The sequence below is a fragment of the Ursus americanus genome, chromosome 11 (genome assembly GCF_024610735.1).
Source record: "Ursus americanus isolate L20-20 chromosome 11, mUrsAme1.1.p, whole genome shotgun sequence".
Lineage (NCBI taxonomy): Eukaryota > Metazoa > Chordata > Mammalia > Carnivora > Ursidae > Ursus > Ursus americanus.
In genome coordinates, this window is record NC_142137.1 from 34,448,618 (window position 1) to 34,476,379 (window position 27,762).

The 27,762-nt window shown below is 40.1% G+C and overlaps 1 protein-coding gene across 9 annotated transcripts in view; it reads right to left on the reverse strand.

Annotated features, from left to right (window-relative positions):
- Positions 1-27,762, reverse strand: part of FAM184A (family with sequence similarity 184 member A) — a 176,945-nt gene that overhangs the window by 105,139 nt on the left and 44,044 nt on the right. For 5 of the 9 annotated variants that reach the window (XR_006779841.2, XM_045798562.2, XM_045798558.2 and 2 more), the window contains exon 1: positions 2,617-3,217. Coding sequence is in view for 8 of the 9 variants with exons in the window: in XM_045798562.2 (XP_045654518.1) it covers positions 2,617-2,784 (168 nt within the window). In the remaining variant the exon portion in view is untranslated. Of the gene's footprint in view, positions 1-2,616; positions 3,218-26,158; positions 26,311-27,762 lie in introns of those variants that run through there. The other 4 variants (XM_087865426.1, XM_087865425.1, XM_087865424.1 and 1 more) reach the window with 1 other exon arrangement.

Consider the following 27,762-nt stretch of genomic DNA (forward strand, 5'->3'; position numbering starts at 1 on the left):
CAAGGTCATATTACTAGTAAGCAGAACAGGAGTTTTAACTCAAGACAGTCAGATTCCCAAGCCATGCTAACTATAATGCTGAAGAGTGTGTACTACTAACTCATTACCAAAAGAAATAAAATCCTACTTTAATGATTACTTCTAATTTTGAAATATAAGCTAAGCTGCCAACCTACCTCTACTGATGTGAATTTATTAATAAACACTCCAAAAGTGAAAATTCTATATAGTAGATACCAGTAAAGTTTCTAACAGTTGAAATATTACTCATGATATCATTGTTATGGTATAGTATTTACAAAATAGAAGTATATGTGACTGTAAAATTTGACAGTTTCCAAGATGGTACATAAGGGAAGCACGTCTTATTGTAGATTTCAGAAACTAAAGGGTGTTGGCTGCAACAGAGTCCTTTCATCTGATTATTTCATTCTCATATCTTATCTTAGTAATAAATGCAAGAGACAGTATATTCCAGTATAAGTCAGTGCTTCTCAACACGGGATGAGTCCTCACACCTACCAGGGAACATACGGCAATGCCTTGAGACATGTTTATTGTCATGATGATGTGTCATGCAGGTGTGGGGTGCCACCGGAATCTACTAGGTAGCACCAGGAATCCAGGAATGCTGCTAAACATCCTATAATGCACAGGACAGCCCTGCCTGTTCCCAACAAGTAATTAGCCAATTCAAAATGCCAAAGTGCTAAGGCTGAGAAACTCTAGTATGAGGGATTAAATGTCTGGGGCACTTAGCAGAGGAGGTGGCATGAGTGTTTAGACATTGTAACTATAAACACTAAATCAGAGAGTCCAAGTAACACTCAGTAAAGATTAGGTATAGCACGCAAGCCTTGATGAGCACTGGTATGGGGGCAGCTTCCTGCCTCATTAAAGTGGGTAAACAGAACGTGATAACAGCTTCTATCAATACTCTTCAACTCTTCTATCAATAACCTTCAACAGTTGTGAATTTCTTCTCTGATAAAAGAACTGAAAATTGAAAAAACATAAGCAAAGAGAAAAGCAGTTTACCAGAGAGATGAGAAGCCTCATTAAACTGCACACAGTTCCACTACCAACTTACTGAGTGTTTCTATTACTTACAGTAGGAACCTAGAGGGTTACAATCTAAAACCAGAACAATGGGTGTTGTGGACACACCACAAGAAAGTCAGAATACATAAATATCCATGTGTTTCATTCTGAACATTATTTTTCTGAAGAACAAACACGGTATCAAGAAACCTGGCTTTGAGCTCCCAAATGTATAAATGCCCTGATGATACACTATTGTTTCTTTTTGGGCGTTCCTTCCTCTGAATATGGGGACCGTCTGTCAGAGGAGGAAACAGTAATAACGGGCACATAGCAAACTGAGACAGCATGGACCTAAAACAAAAATCAGAAAACAAAATTTCCCCCAGTGTTGCCTTGTTCTGCATGGCTGAGTTTTACTATTACGTACTTGCTCCTTTTCCTTTACTCTTCTGTTGGAGCCCTCACTCTTCAGTCCTTTCATGTTACTTTTCTTTCTACCACCTATCATATTTTTTTCACCAAAATCTTTTTACCTTCTTTCAATCCCCATTTCACTCCCATTTCCTTTCTTCCAACTGTTTTACTTTACCCTCTAAATAGTGTCAACTAGTACTGGAATTATATAATAGGAGTCTTGAAGTTGAAAAGAATCAGACTTCAGGGCTTCCCTATTAGTAAACACCTAGGATGCCCACCTCTCTTCATCATACTCACACCACTAACAAGTGGTTAGCTGACTCAGCTTAAACACATTAAGCTCACCTCTACTAACTTGCAGACATCACAAATCACCTGTTTGCAATTAAGGGGTATTGAAAGATTGCCGGTGAGATCTAAACACAGCAATAGAATCAGTTGATCTGAATTGCTCTTACTTCTCAGATATCAACTCATCGTCAACATTACCTAAAAAAGAAGCTCACCATCCTAAACCACAGTTGACCAAATCTGCAGGCTTAAGCTCTTTGAAAATTATTTTCTGATAGACTGAAACATCTAAGTGCAGACACATGATTCATCAAAGAAGCCTTATTTGACATTGTCAGAATAAGGAATGACTCATTAAATCCCCCAAACGGCACACAAGGTACGTTTTACCCTCCTCATTGCTCAGGTTTATTCTCCTCTTAAGTACGTAAACAATAGAAGATACTGATTAATTGGGAAGATTCCGGGTCATGTTGGGTAAATACGGTACTGTACTTCATACAGTAGTGTAAAGGCTCGTGGAGTCTGAGCAGATGCATGAGCCCAAAACTAAAGCGATTTATTATTGTGCAATAAAGGAAGTAGATACTAATTTGTTCTGTGCCGGGTTACTCCTAAAGGGCCGCGGAGTGCAAGTCCCTTAACCCCAGCCGTGCTGTTGAGTTGTCTAATTTAAATGAGCACCTCCAGCGTTCCACCGAAGTCTGACGGTTCTTGGAGCTTAGTCTCGGGCTGTAGCTTCCCCAGAGCAGCCCCCTTCAACTCGCCCCGGGCGGAGGGCGCGCAGCCTCCCAGCCCGGCAGCTGAGGCTGGAGTGGCCCGCACGGGGTCCCCGCCGTGCCGACCCCGCTGCCGCGCCCTTACCTTGGTGAGCTGGGCGATTTTCTTGCTCATTTTCAGGTGCAGGTCCTGGCTATAGTCCATGCTGTGCCCCGCCTGCTGCGCAGCGGCCGGCGAGGGCGCGAATTTGGCCGCCCCGGCCGCGGAGCCGCCGTAATACTGCTGCTGCCAGCTCATGCCCGGGGTCGCCATCTTCCCGACAGACCCCGGCCGGGGCACCTGTCCTCGCGCTCCGGGGGCGGACCGCGGAGCAACCGCGTCTGGGAGGCAAAAGCCGCCCCGGCCGCTTCCGAACCCGGCCCTCGCTGTTTGTTGGGTGCGGCCGCAGGCGTCCTCCGGTCCACGACCCTCCGGTCACCCCCGTCCAGGGACGGGGCAGCCCCGCCGGATCGAGGCCGCAGACGACACCCACGCGGGGCAGACACCCGGGGTCCAGCAGCGCGGCCCCGGGCCCGGCCCGCTCTCTCCCGCTCTTCAACTGACGCCTGGCGGAGGCGTCGTGGGCAGCGCGGCCCCGCAGGTCCCGCTCCCACCCCGCGGCAGGGACCTAGCGAGACGGCCGCCGCCGGGGCTGCGGAGGGAGGAGGAGACGGGGCGGGCTGGTGCGGGGAGAGGCGGGGACATGGAGGAGGACTCGGGAGCCGCGGAGCTGCCGTTACCAGGGCGCGCGGCCCGCGGAGCGCGCGGGGATGGCGACGTCATTTCTCCGCAGCCAAGCCCCGCCCCGCGCCGCCGCCGCCAGCCCTGCACTCTCGCGGCGGGTACCGGCGCTTCGCGAGGGCCTGTGGGGACCTCGCCGCTAGGTGCTTCCCACTGCGGTGGGGATCTCCAAGCTCCCACCTGGGCGGTGAGCCCCGTGTGCCACGCGTGCGATTCTACGTAAACAATTCAGAGAGAGGATGGGGCTATCTGTGGTCCTTTCGGTTTGCAGAACGCGTGCCGATATACTGAGGCTTTCCACGTGCAACATCGCGTGCACTGGGGCCAGGTGGCTCTTCCCCAAGAAGGGCGTCAAGCTCACATTCAATTCCCTCCCAAGGCTGGCCTCAGCACCTGAGACATGGGTAATGAAGTAGCCCGGAATACAATAATCCCTGCCTTGACCCTTTCAAACTCAAACAAGTATGATGGTTACAATGTACTATGTCGACCACTGTCCTAAATTCAATGCCAGTATGTGTGTGTGGAGTGAGCACAACTCATCAATTAGTATAACACTACACTCCTACTTTTTTCCCAGTCTTAATGGAGACCAAGACAATTACATACGAAATCTCGTTGGCTGGAAGTAAAGGGTAAAAACAGAAGATGGAACAAGATGCCAGCTCCTTAAGGATTTGGGGCTGGGCCAAAGTGTGTCATTACTTGTGCATTTTCACCTCTCTAAATGTGTTGTTTCCTGCTGATTATCTCCTAACATCTCTACTCCTGTAGGTCAAATGATTCTTTTTTTTTTTTTTTTTAATTTTAAGAGTATCCTGTGTTGAAGTAAATAAATTGTTTTAGGACAATCTTAACACAAACTAAAAATGTAGAATTGTACCCATTTTAAAAACTCTTTTCTCCAGACAGTTTTGCAGAACTGAATTCCCTCATGTTATAATATGTGATTTTTCTTCAACGTTCAACTAACCATCATCGTATAAATCTGATTTGATATTACCAATCCAATTGGGAGCCAAATTATCATAAAGTGTCTGTTACAAAATCTAAACCAAAAAGGTGAAGATTGACTAGCCTCATGAAATACTTCCAGAATTGTTGGAATTCCAGAAAGGAAGAACGAAATTGGCTTACATCTTTTCCCAGATGCTAGGTACTCAGCCCCCACTCCCCCATTCCTCCATTCCCCATAGACCTTCCAGAAAATAAGTTGTCTAGTTCCAAGGTTCTGAATGGAGCAGATGGCCAGAAACAAATATGCAAATTTTGCTCTGTTCTTAAGCTCTAATAATTCAATGAAAGAGAATTAGGAGCTAGTGTTATTTCATCAAATTCTAGGCATAGAAGATTCACAATCACTTTAGAATTCTCACATCGTTTATATTCTAAGCAGAAATGTATGCTCTAAAGACTCCCTGTTTCCTTAAAATTTTATAACTAAGTCTTGCTAGGTCAAAGAAGGTGTTTCTGGGTTTTGTCTCTATGATACAGTGGAAAGAGCATAATACTGGAAATAAGGAGACCAGTGTATAGCCTCAGCTGAGTCACTGAGCCTGTTCGGCCCTCAAATGCCTCCTCTGAAAAGAGACAGTATTTATCGGTCTCTTCCCACTCTAACTTGGCAGTTAGAGGTTGAGGCCCTGGTTTACACTGAACACTATCACATGAGTTCCTGCCATCACTATCCAGCATAGCCCGAGAGGAGCCTTTTTCTAAACATTATGCTCACAAGACACTCACAAGTGTCATTCCATGAATTTAATATTTTTTGCCCTAACACAAAGGGATAACACAGGTCATCTGGTATAGAGTTCTATTCAACTATAAATAATAAATAGAAACGTGAAGAATAATATAATACACCCATAATCCTATTACCTAGAATCTCACTTTTTAAAAATCCAGTAAAGGAGGTGTGCAATAGAAGATAAACAGGAAAAGCTAGTTAGGCAAGAAATCTTTATTTAGTGCCTGTTTCTCTCACAAGATGGTTTATGCAGAAATATTTATCGAATGCCTATTGTGTGCCAGGTGCTGCATTGGGTGCTGAGGCTGCAGTAATGACTAAGGATCAGTCTCTGTTCTCAAAAGGTTAGTAATCTAGTGAAAAAGACAGACAAAGAATAAGGTGCAATGCAACATGGTGTTAAAGGAACTCGCAGGAGAGACACTTAACCTCGCTTGAGGTGTCAGAGAAGACTTCACACACACACAAAGGCAATAATTGAACAGATTTCTGAAGGATGAGTTTTTCAGACAAAAAGGGATGGCAGGAAGGTGGACTACAAGCTCTGAGGATAGCAAGGGCAAAGCCCTGACGATGAGAGATAACATAATCCACTTAGGAAACAGCAAGAGGTCCAATATGGCTAGAGCAAAGAGTTTGATGGTATGTCAAAATACAAGATAGAGCAGGTATCAAGATTATTCATGGGGGGAGTGCTTATTTGCCTTGATTAGGGGTAGGGTCTTTATCTTGAAAGCAATAATGAGCCACTGAAGGGCTTTACATAGGAGAATTAAATAATCAGATTTGCACTTTAGTGACAATTCTTGTGACTATGGAAAATGGGTTTCAGAGGCAACTTTATAGGCAAGGAGACTAGTTATGAGGCTGTTGTACTTATTGAAGTGAGAGAGGATAAAACATTGACCTAAACTATGGCAATGAGAATAAAAAGAAATGGATGTATCTGAAACATCCATAAGGTAAAACAGACAAGACTTTGAAGCTGAGGAAGGGAGAGTGGTCAAGGGTTCCCCCCTGGATGGGCTAGAGGAGGGGCAGGTGGGGAAAGTGATAAGTTCAGGGTAGAACATGTTACCTTTGAGGTGCCTATGGGACATCCAAATGGAGATGTTCAGTTGCAATGCAATATAGAATAGGAGAGGTAATATAGTAATCACATTTGAATACAACAGGATAAGGTAAATACTGCTTACAAGAGACAAGAAGCTCTCGGTATATGAAAAGAAGCATCTAGGCAGGTTGTCATCTATGGCATCCTAAAACTTCTCTATGAAGAGGAGTCATAACCCATAGATGGTCATAACCCATGGCCAGAGGGAACAATACTGGAGATATGGGCTCATAGTAAAGCTAGATATGAGGCTGGTGCAGGGGAACAATCACTGAAAGCAGGTAGAGAAATAAGTTGGAAGTAAGAATTATTGCCTATTAGAGTTGGAAGAGAACTTCAAATCCAAATCCATTGTTTTATACATATTGAATATCAGAAAGTTTGAATTGCACAGATTTTCAATACCAATTAGTAATAGAGCTAGAATTATGACCTAGATATTTTAGAACCCCAGTTCTTTCCAGTTTATTAAACAATAGTTTAAATCTATTTATAGGAGAATCTCTGTTCTGATATTCTTTGCCTAGAAATTTCTTATTCTAAAACTTCCATGCACTGATATTTCAATTATGATTTATACTTGGAATGATGTCTCCCAGGCTCTCAAATTCCCGACATACTTTCTGAATTGTTAGAGCTGTTTTGGGGAGGGAAGAAGAAAGTGGTAGTGGTGGAGGTAAAGACCCGTTAATGATGAAGCTAATGAAGCTTCCATGACTCCTTCCAGAAGGGGTCCTAACTAGTGATAACACGATTACAAGATTTAGTAAAAAATTATGAAAATCACTTTTGTGTAATTTTCTCTCAAGTGGCCCCAATTGTATATACTTCAGCCTCCAGAAAACCTAGCTTAACCCAACCAGCAGTGTCTAAAGTTCAGAATTAATATTAGGATTAAAATGTGAGCTTCAAAGTTAGTAGACCAAAAGCACAGGTAACAAAAGAAAAAATAGCTACATTGGACTTCATCAAAATTAAAAATTGTTGTGCATCAAAGGACATGATCAACAGAGGAAAAAAGTATCCCACAGAATGGTAGAAGATATTTGCAAATTATATATCTGATAAGGGAATAACATTCAGAATTTATCTAAAAACTCCTATAACTCAATAGGGACAACCACACAATCAGATTTAAAAATAGGCACAGGCACCTGGCTGGCTCAGTCAATGAAGCATGCAACTCTTGATCTGGGGGTCGTAAGTTAGAACCCCATGTTGGGCATGGAGATTACTTTTTAAAAATGGGCAAAAGACTTAAATACACATTTCTCCAAAGAACATATACAAATGGCCAATGAACACATGTAAAGATGGTCAGCATCACTAATAATTAGGTAAATGTTAATCAAAATCACAATAAAATACTACTATACACCCATTAGAATGGTGGTTATAAAAACAAAACAGAACAGAAAGTAACAAGTTTTACAAGGAGAAAGTGGGCCCCTTGTACATTGCTGGTAGGAATTAAAAATGGTACAGCTGCTGTGTAAAACTGTATGGCAGTTTCTCAAAAAATTAAACATAGCATTACCATATGATCTAGCAATTTCACTTCTGGGTATGTACCCAAAAGAATTACAAGCAAAAATTCAAAGAGGTATTTGTACACCAGTATTTATAGGAGCATTATTAATATAGCCAAAATGTGGAAGCCCAAGTGCCCATCAGTAAAAGAACGGATAAACAATATGTGGTGTGCATGTATATATATATTTATAATGGCATATTATCCAGCCTTAAAAAGGAAGGAAATTCTGACATTGCTACAGTATGGACAAACCTTGAAGACATGCTAAATGAACTAAACCAGTCGTGAAAGGACAAATACTGTATGATTCCACTTATATGAAGTCAAATTCAGAGATACAGAAAATAGAAAGCTGGTTGCTGGAGGCTAGGAGGACATGAGAATGGGAAGTTATTTAATGGGCACAGAGTTTCAGTTCTGGAAGGGGATGGTGGTGATAGTTGCACAGTAACGTGAATACATTTAATGCACTGAATTGTACTTTTAAAAATGGTTAAAATGGTAAATTTTATGTTATGTATATTTCACCACAATAAAAAAATGGACACTGATTTCTTCAGTGAAAGTTTCCCTCACTACCTTTGGGATATCCATTCCAGAGGACAGATAATCAGAAAATACTGTTCCATCAACGACCAAGTATCTATTGAATGCTTCCTTTATGGAGTGAAATAGTCATTTCCCATCCCAGGTCATGGTTAGCTATAAAGGATATCTAGATATGAAGTTGGAAAGAAGGAAGAGGTTGGAAAATGATCCTTTCTCTGTTTTCTTTTCCCTTTCTTCCCATTTGGGCCAGAAGAGTCATAGAATTCAAACCAGTCATTGAGAATGGAACTAAATGTCTACAAAAATGCCTGATAGGTGGGGTTGGGTAGGTGATCTCCAAGGAACCTACTAACTTTCTTCTCTTCTGCATTGCATTGTTAAGCCTCTTAGGAACATTCAGTACTTGAATGAAACTTAATTTAGGGTCATGCAACAAGGCTTAATAGCCTAAGGGACTCACAATCAATAGAGACTGTGTACAAGAAACTGAACTCTAGTGGCATCAATAAACACACCATATATTCTGTAAAACTTCACGTGAGTACAGAATATTTTTTCATATCAACATTTTTTAAGTGATAACCATTCCTTTGATGTCAGTCTCTAAGTATAATGTTGAGTATCAGAATCCTTATATTCTAGGACTGATCGTGCCACTAAGCCAACTGTTTTTCTTCATCTGTAAAGTTAGCACATTGGACTAAATGATCGTAGGGTTTCCTGTATTTCCCACATATTACATGTTGAATTATTTCATACTTTTAGAACACATAATTTTATTATACTTATTTGGATATACTATAGTCAGTCATGTATCAAATCTCAAGTTTACCTCCTAACACACCCAAAGTATAGTATGCAGTATAATCCCAAAAAAGGTTGTAGATCTGTCTAGATAAGTGGTAGACATTACTATAAAGGAGTTTCACTGTCATTCGTTGATGTCTTGGTCTGTGTTCCTTTCTCTTTCTCTCTTTTTTCTGTTCCTTCCCCATGAGCTTAGAAAACTCATCTTTGACACATCAATCAATTGAAAGTGATGCAATACTTCTAAAATGTTTGATACATAAAAGTGTTCAATAAATGTTTGTTTCCAAATTTTAGTTAATTTCACTTTCTCCACCAAAATAATTATTAGTTTTTTATTTATGAACCAAACCAACCCTTTCTATGAGCACAATCAACAGGCAACTAACTGGTTTATCCATCTACTTTGTTTGGGTTCCTCAGAAAGCAGACTGAATGAGGTAGCTTACTCAATAGGTAATCTTGGGAAGCAGAGAAACTGAGAGAGATAAGAAAGAAAAACCATTCGAGAACACATTATTGAGCTGGCTACCACATTGATCAATTGGAACTCAGTTTTACTAAGGACTCTCCAAGAAACCATACAGAATCCATTTTAGAATTTTCCTGCCCAAGGACAAATGCTGATGCATTTATCAACTGACTCCCTTCACCTATTAGTTGAGGGCAGCTTTCAGGGTAATTCGTCCCCTCATATGTCTGGTCATTCAGTGTAGGCTTAGGGAGCTTCTGTGGCTTTGGAGACAGTAGTGAGTCACGAAGGCAGGAAGATGCAGCAGGCGCTTGGAGGGGAACTGTGCTTGCATGGGAACTGTCCAACAGCTCTGCAGCTGAAATCAAGGAAAAGGCCACAGGACACCAAAAGTATCTGCTACCATCTATCATTTAAACTTTTCAGATCCATTTTTGCCCTATATAAAACCCATTCAGTCATGAATTCTTTAAGATCATGACCAGCTGCTAATTCTCAAACAGACTTAAGGCAAGAGAGTTAGTGTAGCAAGCAGATGTCCCATGTTGCAACTGGTCCAAAGACTATAATTTATAATCATCAGGTCTCTTCTCCACCACCCATTATAGATTTTCCTCACCCTTGACAAGCACTTTAGCTGGTCTGAATTATTTGTTTGGTGGAGAGACCCAGGTTTTCATCCCTGAGGCTAAGCCTTTGGATGGCTTACTCATGTAAGGCTGAGGTTGCTACAGTTTTTCATTCAGTACTATCACCAGGCATGAGAGAACAAGGGGAATCCTAGTGAATCTTTTGAGATCTAGAAATACTCCTCCTTGTTCCCATTATTTAGCAGCAATCCCAGATGCTGATGATAATCAGATCAATTAACCTGCCAGTATAAAAAATGCCTTTCTTTATCTACTAGTACCCTGGCGTAAAGAACCAAAGTGAGAGGGTGGTAGTTGTAGCTATAGGTTTTGTGAGACTCTTGTTGTACCCCTCAGTAGAGATTTTCTTCTTCCTGCCAACAGTAACCAAGATCTATAACTTAACAGAGCCTAGGGATGTGAGAATAAGAAGCACAGATTCTGCAGTAGGTTCACTGGATATGATGGTGAGAGGAGCCATTCCTACTTCCCCACCTTGGTTTCCAGGCCCATGTATTCTAATTATTGAGTACGCAGCACCATATATTTGTCATTGGCTCAGTGCATATACCTCATCATTTAGAACAACTCCCAACCACACAGGGTGTTGTCCCCAAACTAACTGAACCCTTACTAGTCCATCTTTACACTCCATCAGATCAACTTTGTCTAGATAATGTGGTGTGTGGTAGGAACAGTGGATCCTATGGTCTTGTGCTCATTGTTGTCTTGTTGTTATATCTCCTTCACTATGGTTCTTTTAGTCCAAAGTGATGTTATTTAGAATACCAGGTCAGTAAATAAATCACTCTAAGCCCTCAGATAATAATCCTGAAAGAGATGCTATGGACAAGGGAGCCAAGAACATATACAGAATAGGAGATGCTTCCTGTAAGGATGAATCACTTCTTCCTCCAGGGGCGGGGGTGGTGGTGGTGAGGGATCTGATGTAATCAACTTGCCACTAAGTGCCTGGCTTGTATCCTTGAGGATTGGTACTTCACTGAATTCTCAGTATTGGTCTTTGCTATTGACAAGTCAGAACTTTTGCAGAAGTAGTAGCTATTTCAGTTTGGTAAGAAGGAGCCAATACTATTGGGGCCATGCAAGGCCTCCATAACTACTAACAAGGCTACTGTGTGCATGGGTCCATGCTATTAGCATTGGGGTGTTAAGAACAGAGGCTGGCTGACATTTGCTTAAGTAGAATCCTGTCTACCTGGTTGTTAGGAGTCATAGATACTCTCTGGTAGACATTAGTGTAAGACATCAGGATGTGAAAGTTTGTTTCTACTCCTATACTCTATATACCTCTCTCCCACTTTATACTTGATAGTAAATTCTTATTCATCCTAGGCCTCTGACCAATCAGCCAAGTAATTCATCATTGCACAGGAGAGTATATATATCCTTATATTAGGCTAGTTCTTCTTCCATACACTAAGTGCCTGTTCCAACCTCTGCCCACTATGAGACTTTCTTTTTACCTCTGTCTTTTAGTGACAGTAGTCCTATGGACGGGATATAGTACAATAGCAGATCATTTTCTTTTTCTTTCCATACTTATTTTTTATGATTTTTTTAAATTATGTTATGTAGACCATTTTCACTTGTACCAACATAGAGAACCAAGCCATCTTTAAAATAGGCTTGGATTTTTTTTTTCTCCTCTGTCAGTGGGCCACAGGGAACATCTCATGAGGCATCAGTGTGGAACAATAGAGAATCACTGGTGCAACAGAGGGTGGTGTCATGGGAGTCTGGTCATCTGTTTGTGAAATTTACTTGTGCCCTCTGGACTTTCTTAGACCTGATCTTGTATGTATCATTTTCACCATATGATGGATCGCTGCTGTCCGAGCTCACCTTATAACTTGGATGATCTGACAATATACTTCCATTTGCAATCACTTGATGTCCTATAGTCAGATGCTCAGTCTCTACTAGGACCCTATAGTATAACGGAAACTGCTTTCCAAATACTTCGTGGTTCTCTGTAGCAGGAGGCAGACCTTGACTCAGAATTCTAGAGCTCTGAATTGCCACTCTCCATTGGATACCTCTAGCACCACTGAATCTATTAAGTCATATGGTCTAGCAACAAGGAAACTTTTACCATTGCCTGAACTCCTGCAGGGTCTTTGCTTCTTTGAGTCTCACTTGAAACTGGAAAATTTCCGTGTCACTCAATAAATGGTTTGGGACAGTATCGGCTGCCTCTAAAATTAAAAGAGACCAAACTTGTGCTGTACTTCTTGCTAAGTGTTAGGAATGCACATTTTAATAACTAAGTATATCCATCCTAGTTATACGTTTGGGGTTTGGGAGACTGACCACAGGATGGCCTGCAAACCCACTGGAGATGTTTTGTATCAGGACTCCATTTATCCCCTGGCTTCTTGAAGCCTCCACTTTATTGAAGGGGGCATAATGGTATTTGGGTCCCCTGTTATGAGTGGCATCTTAGATTCTGTATCTAAAAGCCCTTGAAAAGTCTGGGTAAATCACTATAGGTTTCTTTGTGGGAAGAACTGAAGAGTTAATGTATATATTTATGATGGGGCTGCATGGTCTTTCCTTGAGAGGATCAGGCTTCCTTTTCAGTCATTGGGCTCTGGGTCTGGGAACTACCTCAGATCTGGAAACACAACAAAAAAATTATGATTTTCTATCATCAGGATGCTGATCCTAGCCTGCTGCTCACCTGCTTTTGATTTTTTTAAATTATGAAAGTCAAGTAATACTTTCACAGGTTGCCTATCTATCTTATTTCTAAGAATACAAAGGTCTATTGCCCATTACCCCAAATCTCTGAGGTCCAGGAACTCTGAGTTACCCCTCTAGTTTTATTGCCTATTACAGTAATTATGTCTTTGATGTTTAAGTGCAGTTACCTGGCCTCTAATATCGTGGAGTTCTTTCATCCCCATTGACCCTTGGGAGCCCAGTTCTATGGCAGCATTTTCTTCCATGAGCCTTGGTTCATAGAGCACACTGCCACTGAGCTTTTAAAAAATGCTTCCAATTTTTTATTACCCCAGTGAAGGGAATAGTCTAGGAAATGTTGCCAGGCAGTGGGTCTCACATAAAAGCCTCATTCTAGGGGTGCCTGGGTGGCTTAGTCATTAAGCGTCTGCCTTCGGTTCAGGTCATGATCCCAGCATTCTGGGATCGAGCCCCGCATCGGACTCCCTGCTCAGCGGGAAGCCTGCTTCTCCCTCTCCCACTCCCCCTGCTTGTGTTCCCTCTCTCGCTGCCTCTCTCTCTGTCAAATAAATAAAATCTTTAAAAAAAAACACAAAACAACCTCATTCTAATATGTCTACCTCTTTGAGTCTTCTGATCTGTTCCTTAATACTCTGATAGGCAGTTCCGACATCTCTACATCGTGGTCACATCCCAACTTAAAGGCACCATCTCAGCAGTGTGTTGGGACAATTGAGGTGTCCTTGACAGGATGTTAAACCCTGAGTCATGTTATATGTTCCAACAAACTCTCCTCTATTCTGCTTTATATCCCACTCATCCTATTTTATTTAACACCTTCAAATCTATTCCCATAGATCTTTCCCTCATTTCTGTCAGTATATATTAGCCAGATTCTCTAATTATTTCAGTAAGTTATTTCTTCCCATAGCAGAGACTGTGTACTCTGGGACCTAACTCTCATTATTAATCTGCAGAGAAATTAGAAGGGTCAGTAGAGAAGATCCCAAGGAGGATAAGCATAATGTTGCAAGCATTCAACTCAGGGAGGTGCTCATCCTCTCCAGGCAAGGGAAGAATGCTGTTTTCTAGTGAAGGGAAAGACTGGTTTCTACAGCCTCCATTATTCAAGAGCATCCAGGGTTTAAGGCCCTCACACATATCCTTATAGATGCCTTCATCCCAAGTCTCAGGGTCCCATTCTTTCTCGGTCAAAGCCATGATGTGAACATAGATCTTTAACATAGGAGACCCACATGTTCAATCTCCTTTGCCATTCTGCTACTCCTAACATTAAATTCTGAACCTGATTTTTAGCACGGTCTTCCCTTTTGCTATAAGGTCTGTTTGTATTCTGTCGTGAAGGATGTCTGACTTTCACAGAATTCCTTGAATTGATAATTGGCTGAACTGAATTGCCTCTCTTTCTTTAAGATATTCTTTAAGGCTTCTAAGGCAGTTTACAAAAACTAGCCAATACTACTACTTGTATAATTATCACAGCCTCTTTTCATTCCAGTATTAGAGATACTGGATAAGCAAAGCTTCCTTTTCTGCTACATCCTATCCACTGCAGTTGAAAGTTTGGTACTTATGCCAGAGGCGTGAACATCACAGTTACCACCAGCAATGGAGCTTTTGTCTCCATCTGTCAGGTAAGTAAATCATTTCCAGAATCCTATCCAGAGGTCTACTTCTTAGAGTTATATCTACTATTATAGTCTTAGTTTGAGTCCCCTCAAGAGCAGAGCCTGAAGTAAGGACTTGAGTTTAGGTAATTTATTTGAGAGATAAATCCAAAAGTTTGGAAGGAGGAAGTGAGCTTATCAAAAGAAGGAAGATGGAAAATCCAGCGAAGGGTATGTTACTGAGCTAACTACCATGGAGGATAATGGGGCTCAAGTCTTCTGAGGATCCTTTGAGGAACCATGTAGGACATACCTCAGAATTGTCCCTCCAAAGAATGGGAGGTTCACCATTAATCCCCTAGCTTCCATGCTCCATTGTTTGAGGCATGCCCAGAGGTATTTCTTCCCTATACTTTGGGCTGGCCCTGCACACAGCTGTTTAAATTCCCACTGCTTAAGAGAGAGACTTGGGAAAGAAAGTCAGAGTGATGAGACGGGATTCTGTCATCATTCATGGGAAAGCACACTGCATCTGTAGCGGAACACAAAGGTGGGCTAAGTGGATGTAGCACAGTTTACCACGAGCATCAGCTTCATCACCAAAGCCAATCCCATACACCAGTAAATGGTCCTCTAGTCTTCTTTAATTAAATGCTCCCATCTCTTCCTTGTTAAGAAATCTTACTTATAGGCCCCATCCATAACTTTTATGTCCTCATGGACACTGAGTGAGAGAAGAAACAATCTACTTTATAAAGTTAGTGCTAAAGTTAGGAAAGATCCCAGCAGTAAGGGTTATATGATTGTGATTTCCTATCGTGTGTGTGTGTGTGTGTGTGTGTGTGTGTGTGTGTGTGACCTGCGTCAAGTTATTGGGGGAAGACCTCTAAGGAAATTAGCAGTTGTTCAATCCCTCACTCCTGGCTCCAAAATCTAGTGCCCAGGAGATAGAACTTTGCTTTATTTTTCATGGCACTCTCTGGGAGTACCTCTCCAAGAGAAGATATTAAAACATCTCGATGAGTAATAATATAGGTTCTTCTGTTCTTTTGTGAATTCCTGATGCATCCTTCCAGATAACAGGAAGACTAGGAAGAAAGAAAAGGATACTGTTTAAGAGTATTATTAGTACTGTTATCCTTTGCTCTGCTGAGATTCAGTGTGGAAGCGATAGCGCTTTGGGTAAATGGGTGCATGTCTATCTTTCCCCTTCCTTCTTTAGTCTCTTTCACCCCCTCCAGCTTGCTCCTCTCAGGTCCTGGCATGTCCTTGGCGTTGGTTGATATGGGCTGGTCTCCAGGCAGCCCATCCAAATACAGTGCATTTTGGCACCATCCTGCTTGAAGCTCCCTCTCTTTTCTCATTTGAAGATTTTATTGTGTCACCCCGGAGGAAGTGAAATGGTGTTAAGAAGGAAGAATTCAGGGAGAACAGAGAGTGGGGGCCAGAAGAGGCAGTAATGAGAAGAGTCCAGATTTAGAAAAATCATGTCTAAAGGAATATTGGGGTCAGAACAATGACAACATTATTTTCTATCCTTTCCATCTAGTGGTTCACACTGTTTTCTCTCACCTCTGCCTCATGATTGGTTTTATTCACAACTTGAAAAGCGCTGCTTCCTTTTTCAAAAATGTTTATTCACTTAGGTAAATGAGCTTAGCTTTCAAATTCTCCACCTCTATTCCTCTTTCTTCTTCCTGTCCTATTCCCTAAGTTCTCATGCCATCTTTATAAAAAGAACAACAAAAAGCAAAAACTGAAACAAAATGTGAGCCATCCCAAACATACACCTGTAGAACAAGTTTTACATATCCAAATAACTGAACTAAGAAAAATGAATAACTGAGATGTCTTCCTTTGGGTTTCAACCAAAAGTGAATTCTGTCACAAGGATTTGTGTACAAGTAGTTTATTCAGGGAGTGATCACAGGAAGCACAGTGGAGGAAGGGGAAGTAGGACAGGAAATGGAGGGAGATACGGCAAAAGATGGTGCATTATTACTAGGCAGGTTACTACCACGAGCAACGAGGGTCACTACCACTGTGGACCCTCTGAGAGACTGTGTGAAACACATCCGAAGTTGTCCCAACAAAGGACAAAGAAGCAGGAGTATTTACGCATCAATATTCACCCATAACAGTTGCCCCCTCCTTATCCATAGGGGGTATGTTCCAAGACCCCCACTGGATGCCTGAAACCAAGGATAGCACCAAACCCTAGATATACTATATATTTTCCTATACATACATACCGGTGATAAAGTTCAATTTATAAGTTAGGCACAGTAGGAGATTAACAACAATAACTACTAATAAAATAGGACGATTGTAACAATATACCATAATAAAAGTAATATGAATGTGGTCTTTCTGTCTCTCAAAATATCTTATTGTACTGTACTGACCCTCCTTCTTGTGATGATGGGTCATCTGCTTTACTGTTTGACTTCAGGTAACTGAAACCACGCAGAGTTAAACTATGGGTAAGGGGGGTGGTTACTATATTGGTTGAAGTTTGCTCCCAAGACATTAACTCCTCAGGAGACCTCAGGCAGAGAAATCCTTAAGGTAAGGAGTCATGGAAGTAAGCAAATTTTCTACCCAAATGCAGCTGACCTCCTGAACTGGCTGAGGGGATGTGAGCAGGGCATTGATGTCAGAGTTGCGTATTTTTTCTGAAAAAACCATCTGCTAATTTAGCTTGTTTTTTTTCTCTATATTAACTAATTGTTTCAGTTTTCTTGAAACATGGAAAATACTTTTCTATATCCGTATTATGTTTTTGTAGGCTCCATTATAATAGTAACATCCTGTAATGTCTCCTGTTTCTCACAATACACTTTCAATGATCTCTTTTAATCTCATAATAGTCCTTGAAATGAGTATTATTACCTTCACTCTATTATAAAAGAACTGTGGCTAAGAGAAGTTAGATATTCCCCCATAAGACCATAAAGTAAGTAAGTTGCAGATACTCAGACTTGGCTCATTTTACTCTCACTTTGGTACTTTTCCCACCATACCCACATTTGTTTCCTAAAATAGTGAGAGTGTCTTAAGCATGTGCATAGGATGTCATATACTAATAATGCTTAAATATTAAGTAAAAATCATTTAATATTCTTTATGTGACTCTTTCATACTCATATCGCTAGCTGGTGCACCTGGAATACATAATAGGAGATAAGGAACCGCCATAAAGATGCAAATGAAGTTAAAGAATAAAGGGTATGAATGGGAGCAACCAAGTGCCCATAGGTAGATGAATGGATAAAGAAGATGTGGTGTACACACACATACACACACATGATGAAATATTAGCCATAACAATGGATGAAATCTTGCCATCTACAACAACATGGGTAGACCTAGAGGGTATAATGCTCAGTGAGGTCAGTCAGAGAAAGGCAAATACCATATGATTTTACTCACATGTGGAATTTAAGAAACAAAACGAACAAAGAAAAAAGAGAGAAACAAAAAAACAGACTCTTAACTATAGAGAACAGACTGGTGGTTACCAGAGGGGAGGTTGATGGGGGTGGGTGGATGAAATAACTGAAGGGGATTAAGAGTACTCTTCCCGTGATGAACACTGAGTAATGTATGGAACTGTTGAATCACTATGTTGCACATCTGAGACTAGTATAACACGGTATGTTAATTATACTGGAGCTTAAAAATTGCGAACTAAAAAAAAAAAGAATAAAGGGTATGAATCCATTATAAATAGAGAAACACTAGGAAGAAACTGAATAAGATTCTAACTTGGATTGGGTGTTAGGGCACAGCAAGGAAGCTGCACATGATTTTTCTTCCCACATCAGACGATCAAGAGTGTAATTTTCATGAAAAGAGTGAAGTTGGTTATAATCATAAGGTATCAGTCATTTAGAATTGGCCGTAGGCCAACAGCTAGTGGAACTCTTAATTCCTCCAAAGTATTACTGACAAGCCGGGTAGAGAATTTCTGGGGTAAGAATTGTTGAGGATGAGTAGACTTAATAGGTGACAGTGTCATTTCTGTTCTCAAGACAGCTGTGGCTTGACTACATTGAACGTCCAAGGCAATGTTGAGAAATTATATAAATTTAAGAAGGTATATAGAGTGGTCTCTGAAAGTATGTAACATAAAGGGTTTTATGTTTCACTGTTGAATATCTGAAACACCTCTCCCACCCCAGATTGGAAATGCCCAGTGCATCTTTATCTATCAATTCTGATCACAGTAGCAGACTTTGTGGAAGACAGAACACAGAAGGGGTGAGTCTCAACTGTGAGAAGTTAAAGAGAGCTGGCTCGTAGGGTAGGTACTTTTTTTGAGCTGAGATAAAGGGGGAAAAGTATCCAAGAAATTATCAAAGACCTAGAAGGCATTAGAAAGAAGGTCTATGCCTAAAATAATCTCTATTTGGTTGGAATCAGGCTTGCAAAGTAAAAGGAATTATAGCAAAATTGAGCTTCAGTTAGTATCAAGAAAGCAGAGAGCTATTACCCTGGAGGAAAACTTTTCCTGAAACCTATTTACTGAATGCTTCAGGACCTTCTGATATATGAATCGTGACTTTCTATTATTTAAGTCAATTTGGGATTTTTGTAACTTACAACCAAAGATACCTTAACTGATGTAAAAGTGAGAGCAGTGATAGTATATCTTCTATCCCAGCATGAAGACTTTGCCCTTTCAATTATAGAAGAGGAACAGGACAAAACTAGGAGGCAGCACAAATATTATATGTCCAGTTTATTTGTTAGAAAAGATCCAGGGAAAGTCTACTTCCAATGAATCATATCCATGTTTTCCTGAAGTAGGAAAAAAGTATCTTTTTAACTTAAACTCTAGCTAGTTAACATATAGTGTAGGATTATTTCAGGAGCAGAATTTAGTGATTCCTCATTTACATATAGCACCTAGTGCTCAAACCAACAAGTCCCCTCCTTAATGCCCATCACCCATTTAACCCATACCCCCACCCAGGAAAAAATATTTTTTAAAAAGAGAGGGAGAAATGCTCATTCTTTTCCCCAGTAATAATTCCTTATTTTACCATATATTTGAAAATGAGGCTTTTTTCTCACCAGATTTATTGAGATAGCATTGGCCTATGACTTGGTATAAGTTTTATAAGGTGTATAACATAGTGATCTTATATATGTATATATTGTTAAATGACTACTACAAAAGGGTTAGCTAACACAATAATCACCACATAGTTAAAATTTTTGTGTGTGTGGCAAGAACTTTAAAAATCAATTTTCAAATATACAGTACAGTATTGTTAACTGAGTCACCATGTACATTACATCCCCAGAACTTATTTATCTTATAGCTGAAAGTTTTTACACTTTGATCATTTTCACCCTTTCCCCAGCCCCTTCCCCTGGCAACCACCAGTTGGCATGTTTTCTATGAGTTTGGTTTTTTTTAGATTCCACATATAAGTAAGATCATTCAGTATTTGTCCTTTTCTGTCTGACTTATTTCACTTTGCATTATGCCCTCAAGATTCATCCATGTTGTCACAAATGGCAGGATTTTATTAGTTTTTATGGTTGAATAATATTCCATTATGTATATTTTCCTTTCCTTTCTTTCTTTCTTTCTTTCTTTCTTTCTTTCTTTCTTTCTCTTTCTTTCTTTCTTTCTTTCTCCCTTCCTTCCTTCCTTCCTTCCTTCCTTCCTTCCTTCCTATTTATTTATTTATTTATTTATTTTCTTTATCAGTTCATCCACGGATGGACACTTAGGTTGTTTCCATAACTTAGCTATTGCAAATAATGCTGCAATGAACATGGGGATGCATATATCTCTTCCAGATAGTGATTGCTTTCCTTAAGGTAAATACCCAGAAATGGGATTGCTGGATCACATAGTAGTTCTATTTTTAATTTTTTTGAGGAAACTCCATATTGTTCTCCACAGTGACTGCACCAGTTTACGATCCCAAAGGTTATCAAAAACAAGAAAAATCTAAGAAACTCTCAAAGCCAAGAGGAACCTAAGGAGACTTGGCTATTCAATGTAATGTCGTATCCTGGATGGGATCTTAGAACAGAATAGGGACATTAAGTAAAAACTAAGGAAAACTGAGTAAGTATTTAGTTGGTAATAATGTATCAAATATTAATATAAAATGTTAATAATAGGGGAAACTGGATGTGGGATATTGGGAACTCTCTGTACTATCTTCATTTTTATGTAAATCTAAAATTGCTCAAAAATAAAATTTATTTTAAAAAACATATGGGCTATAAATAGTTAAAACAAAAGTATTAACTTTCTGGCTATGTTTCCTGTTTTTCTAATAATTTACACCTAATACAAAGCTGTTTTTGCCCTTTTAATAATAGAAATATACAGAAAAGCATATTTACATCACAGAAATTCATTAAAATCTATACTCTGACAGCAAATATCAAGTACATTTATTGCCGAGATGCATAATGAGGTAGTTGGCAAGCATTAATTTTAATTAATTAGTTATATGTAACTAACTTAAAGACATCAGTCATGAGCAGCCAAGTGTCAGAAAGTTAACAATTCTATACTTAAACAAATCGCATCACTAGCCAAGGTCAGAGAATTGTCTTGGATTTTTGGCATGCTTTTTATAAACTGTCATTTTTGAATTGGATATCACCAGGAAGAGAAATGCTATTAGAGATCAACCCGATTTTTTTAAAAAGAGAATATATCAAACGATAATTTGTATAGCTATTACTCAGAGTGAGACCTTTTGTCTTCTCATCTTTTTTTTGCAGTCTTATGATTTTGAAAAAAAGTAAGCCAAGTACTGACTATGCCATTAAATTCTTTTATTAATTTAACTTTTATAATTAGAGGTCATATGAATCATTCAGAGCAAACTTAGTATATCTCTTTAATTGCTTGGCTCTTACTTTAGTTTTGAAACTAATTAACTGGATAGACTTTGGTAAATTACTTAACCTTTTTGTGTCTCAGTTTCCTTATCTCTAAAAATGACAGAGTAATTATCTCATATGCCACAAAGTTGTCATAATGATAATAAGTAAAGTAATAAGGCATAAAAAGTACTTGATAGGTATATTTCAGAGTACTAAACATTCTTTATAAATACAAACTTTCACTGAAAAAAATTCTCTGAGAAATTATGGCCAATGGGGAAAGATTCTGTAAGAACAGAGATTCATAATTGAGAGTAATGTTTTTCAGAAATGAGAAAAAAAAACTCATATACATTTGATATACTCGTTTATCCAGGTTACTTACTTTATGGAATATTTCTGTAGGCCTTATATCTCTCTTTCCTAGCTCTCATGGGAATATCAAAATTTGGGAGTAAATCTATTACCCTGAAGTTGTGATAAAAGTTGATTACTAGAAAATACTACTTAACATATAGTAAATGTTAAATGTATAAATTGCATATGGAAAATAACTTATGCATGATTTTAGTCTGCCACAGCCAGTAACATAAGTATTTATGTTCATACTGCTTTCCTGTGTTGTCATGGGATTGTAACGGTTTTAAAAACTCCTATTTATTAATATTACCCTGAATGTGAACTCAAGGTTTCTGAGGCAGAGCAGATTATTATTTGTTTACAGAAAATAACTGTGTTAGTTTCCCCTTGCTCCGATTGTCCCTATGGCAACAGAAGAGGTAGATTCATATTATACGCATCAGGGTTTGTAATGTAGGAGAAGAATCTGGAAAATATAAATCTGGGTATTTATATAAGAAAGAACAGCTGTCTCCCTTCCCCTCCTGAAAGGTGGGGACAAAAACCTTTGTTCCTTGAGAAGGATCCTAGGTTCTTACTCTTACCCTTTGAAATATAAATAAATCTCTCCAGGGGAAGATAAGACTAGTATCTCCAAAAAGGGTTTTATAGCAATTTTATGGCTGGCCCTAACGTGTTGGGCTAAAATGTGAAATGGTAAGCACTCCATCACTGCCGACCACAAAGAGAAATTTGAAGGGCATATCTTTAAAAGGATGTCATAGATGGAATTGCTATTATCAGGAAGGATGATGGAATAGAGAATCTCCAAACTTTTTTCTTTTGAGTTTGTGATATAAATAAAAAGGGCATTGATATTTTTTTTGCTGCTATTAGTAGGAGGAGGAAACTTAAGACATATTCATTAGGTAGCAACATACCTTACAAATATCAACTGAATTGGAATAAAAGGTCAGTCAAGATTTCTAGGAGTAAGGTCCAGAATCTGTGTTTTAATGAGCTCCCCACATAATTCTTATGTACTCTTAAGTCTGAGGAGCTGTAACGATGATGATCTGTAGAGTTCTTGCATGATTGCCATGACATTCCGTTTCTTCTTACTTATGGTTAATATAGGTAGCTCATCCAGACCTTTGATGCCTTGAGGTAGAGTGGGTGAATTGCCCTTGACACCCTTACCAAATAGTTACTTTTTTGTTGAATGAGAATGTGGAAGTGGGAGAAACTAGAGAACTTGCTTAGGGCAGAGTGGAACCATCACCAGGGACCGAGGGTCTCTTTTCTCTTCTGAAACACTGTTAAATGCCCTTTACCCCACCCTGGCTGTATTGAACTCCTCTGGACTTCTGCTTCCTTTCTCTAATCAGTGGCTCTAGAATATGGCAAGCCCCGGTGGCTACTTTTGCCTCTAGCAGTGTTCCATAGTGGTGTTCTGGGGCTAATACTTCGCAAATAATTTCCTGACTTTTTTTTTCAGGGCTCTCTACTTTTCAAATTGTATACTTCAAATTGCAGAAATCAGCTGGTACCCCAGCCCCTCTCCATGGATTGAAAGTGACAATACCTCTAGAGGTTGGGTTGGCTACTTTGGAAGGAGTTACTCCGGTCTTGATTAATAGTTTGGTGGAGAGTGAAGAGAGCTGCTGGTTCATGAGCTGAGACTCAGTACAAGTTTGGCACCCTGGGACACCGCTAGGTTTTCTAATCATCAAGGGTCTGAGTGGAGTTAGGAATGCTGGAACGGATACTCTCCATTCTCCAGAAAATAGGATTGACCTCTCCTAGTAAACTATAAAACTTTTTTTTCCCTAGTATTTGAGGGCACTTATGAGTTGACCCTAAATCTGTCCCCCACTATTTTCCAGAACCGGCTTTCCTCCCCATCCCACAAATAAGTCAATTGTGTTCTTGCCTCCTTGCCTTTTCTTCCTATTTGGAAAGTTGTTCTTCCTTTTTTAACCTTCTCCTTCACAAATTTTCCCTCTTCCGATCTCCTCCACAAAACCTTTCTCAACTATTCTTTGTCTTATATTCTCAATTTCTATAGCACTTATCATCTGAACCACATAATTTAGCCATTAATTACATACTGTGCCATATGATTTGCTCTAGTGTTAATGTGTCTTACTTTTTATTCTCCAACTAAATTACAAGTATCACGAGACATTTCACATCTCTCACTTGACAAATGCAAAAACCTGCTCTTAGTATAGAGAAGGAATGAAGGTTACAGATTTAGAACTGATTTTAGCACTTGAGCCCCTGCCCCCTTTCCTCACTCTTTCCTCCTATTTAGTTCTATTCCATTGTGTGATCTAATTCTGGAACATTTTCTTTGAACTCTCTCATTTTGTTTTTTAAATGAATCCTTTTCGTTCTCTCTCTTGGATGTTGATAAATGGTCATTTCATATGATGAATATACTCGCTATGTACACAGACCACCAAATATTCCCACAAAATATAATAGGGTATGGATGGGAACAGGATTATCTTGATCTTGTGGCATTTCGCAAATGAGTTTTCATAGCATTGTGGTAAAACCTGACAAACTGAACTCTTTAATGAATAGGTATTCCCACATTCCTGAGGATTTTTATAAGTTTAAGGAAACTCAGCTCTGTTTTTGTTATTTAAAAAGTCATTCCCTTCCAGTATTTCCACTCCTAAATGCCATTCCTTTGTTTACCTAAAGGCCTATTAATTCGTTATTTCAAACGTTGGGCAATAGCAGCCTTAGCTAATTATTTTTAGATGCACATCTAATTAAAATGTAATTCCGCACTACATTTCAGGCACATTTCTCAATTTAAAATGCAAATATATTTTTATCTCTATATTTAAACATACTTTTAACTCATCTCTCCATCCCAGAGAATGTCCATCTGTCTCACTTAGGGATTGGGCTCTGCTTCACCCTGACTATGATGAGTTCGCCAAATAGGGGAAGGTTTTCCTCATGTAACAGGAAGTAGAAAGTCCTACTAGAGGTGGGCCGCCCAGGAATGGTTAGCCTCACCAAGGTCGTCTTTGCAAGGCTGCTTTTTCCACTCTGCAATGTTGGACATGTGGCTTGTATTTTCCTGGGTCTGATGATTACAGTAGAGCTGCCCCACATGTTGTTTCCCATCCAAGTTTTGGGTAGGAAACAAACAAATCAAACAAAAAGAAAACAATGAAAATAAGGAAGGAGGATGAGCCTATACGAGGAAAGTAAAACTTGATCCGCCTCGGACTTGAGCTCACATTTCAAGGACAGAGCTGTATCACATGGTCACCTCCGGCTGCAATGGAGGAGAGGAAATTTAGTTTTTTGTTGTTGTGGGGTACACTGTGGGCCTAATAAAAACTGGAGTTTTTATTATTAGAGAAGACGGTGAGAAGGATATTGGGTAAACAACTAACAGTGTCTGTCAGAGAAGCCAGAGGCAAGTTTAAACAATTAAAACCTACTCTCAACATTCCATGATGCGGCAAAAAGATTATAACGTGTGTGTGGTTGGCTGAGACATTTCAGGCAAGACTGTTGAAAGCTCTGAGCAGAATTTCAAGCACCCGGATAGTGCTTCCACTGATGAATTAGACTTTTATATTTCATAATAAAGTTCTCTTTATTAATTAAACTCAGATAAATACTTCAAGGGCTCCTTACAATGAATGTAGGAGACCTAGAGATAAAACGTTGGTGCTACTTAGTGTATAGGGACAAAATTTAACGCGGTATACAAAACATCCGTGCTTTTGTGAAGCGTTTTGTCTAGTTTATGGATATTTGCTGCCCCCTGCCGTTTAAACTTGATATTCACTCCGCTTGTCGCCTGCGACTGGACGTAATGACACAGGAAGCAGAAAAGAAGAAAATTGCAGTAAGACTCTGCCACTGCGGGGGCTGTATGCTTACTCAGAATTGAACTCCCTGTTTGCACACCCATGTTCCTATGCAGCATTACGTACGAGAGCCAAAAGCGGGAAGCAACCTGGGTGTCCAGATGAATGGATTAACATGATGCAGTGTGTATATACAACAGAATGTTAGTCAGCCTTAGGAAGGAAATTTTGACACATGCTACAATGTAAACGGATGTCTTTGAAGACATGATGCGAAGTGAAATCAGCCAGTCACAGGAGGACAAAACTGTGTGAGTCCGGTTATACGAGGTTCCTGGAGCAGTCAACCTCACAGAGACAGAAAGTAGACTACTGTGGCCAGGCAGTGGGGGAAGGACAGATTGGGGAGCAAATGCTTAATATGTAAGAACTTCAGTTGGGAGGACGATCAGAAAGTTCTGGATATAAATAGTGGTGATGGTTGCACAACAATGTGAATGTACTTAATGCTACAGAACTGTACATATAAAAATGGTTAAAATGATACATTTTAAGTTATGTTTACTTTACCGTGATAATCTTCATAAAATACTGACTTTCCAGGAAAGCGAGTAAGCTGATTCTGTAGAATCCACGAACCCAGCGTGCCCTAATTGATCTTACCATGTGTAACAAGCCGGCACAGAGTCTTTTGAGTTTCTCTACTCCTGAAAACGTCGGTCCCTTGCCCGCCGAGGAAGAGACTGTCATGTTCTAATCACCATGCAGATTGTTTTGGTCGCGTCAGGGATGCAGCCATTCCCTGTACTGATGGGCTGCAAAGAAGCACGTGACAGAGTCAGCTTCAGGTAAGAAGGCGAATAAGGGTAATTTGGGCAGTTCATAGTTCTCTAAAAAAGCAATTTCTGGGTATAAGGAGCTGAATATTTTCATTACACAAAATAGTTTTTGGACTGTTTACAGCCCTAGAGAAATCATTTCCATGGTCTTTTGGTAATTTTAAGAAGATAGCAAAATAACAGCAAAATTACAAGGCCATGTGTAGGTATATATTATTTTAGCAGTTAAAAACTGTATAATCCCTGACTTTTATTTATTCTGGAAAGTGAGCAGGTGGGGACCTCCTAATGTCCATGAAATCATTAAAAAAATCTTTTAAGATAGTGTTTTTAGTTTTCTGGTCACTGAAAGTTTGATCGGTTTTACATAAAGCATCTTCTCTCAGTTTAATGGACTTGCCCTCCAGCACTCGTGGCTCAGAGCACAGAAGCTCTTCCCTCTTCCGCCCCTGAAAAGCCCACCTGACAGGCCTCACTCTAAAGATGAACTGAATTTTACTCTTTGAGAAATAAAATAAAGAACTTGACTGAAGTCCTTTTTCATGACTTGAGGTAGTCACGATATTTTTTTTAAAAAGGAAACTTGTATAGAAAAGATAGAAACTGAATTGAGATAGGTATTTGAAATATCAGAAAAGACAAAAAAGGACAACTGCAGAGTCCTGGCCATCCATGGGAGGTTTCTGTGTGGGAGATAGAGGAAGAAGGACCTCTGCAAAGAATAGCAACGGCCTTCCTAACTGCCATAAAGCTCTTTGAAAGACACACTTCCACATTCGAGATGCTGTGTGCAGCTGTTTGACAAAGGACAAGGGGAAATTTTATGACTTGTCCATTGCAACAGAGGGAAGTGCAGTTGACTGACAGCCCCCTGCTGCCCCTCTGGGGACACAGGTCCTCAGGTTCGCTCCAGCCAAGGACTTGGTTGGGGCACAGGTGCAGCTCCTGTGGGAAGGGGTCCTGCTCTCAGGGGCAACGTTGGGTAGCGATTCCCCACCAGCCTGATGGGGACTTTCTTACAACTGTGCTCCTGCAGGATTCCAGTTCTTTCCCCTTCTCCTTCCACAGGTGTGGGGCCTGCCTCTTCCCTTCCACTGCTGCCTTCTCCCCATTATTCTTTACAGGCACTTCCCCTAATAAATCATGCAAGCGTGTCTAATCCATCTGGGCGTCAACTTCTCAGGAGTCCCAGTTTAATGCCAATAAACACACCAATTTAGCAAGCTAAGTATTCAGGACAATAATGCTGGAGTCTGCCCTTCCTCTGAGAGAACAGACCTAGTCATCAGGCCTTGCTGCCCTACTCTTCTCAGGCTGCTTCAAAGCCCCACTCCCAGAGCACTCACTTTCTGCTTATTTCCCCTGACTTTTCCTTCTTAAACGCACTCACTGTGACTCCTAACATTCTAGAACTGTGATCAACAAACT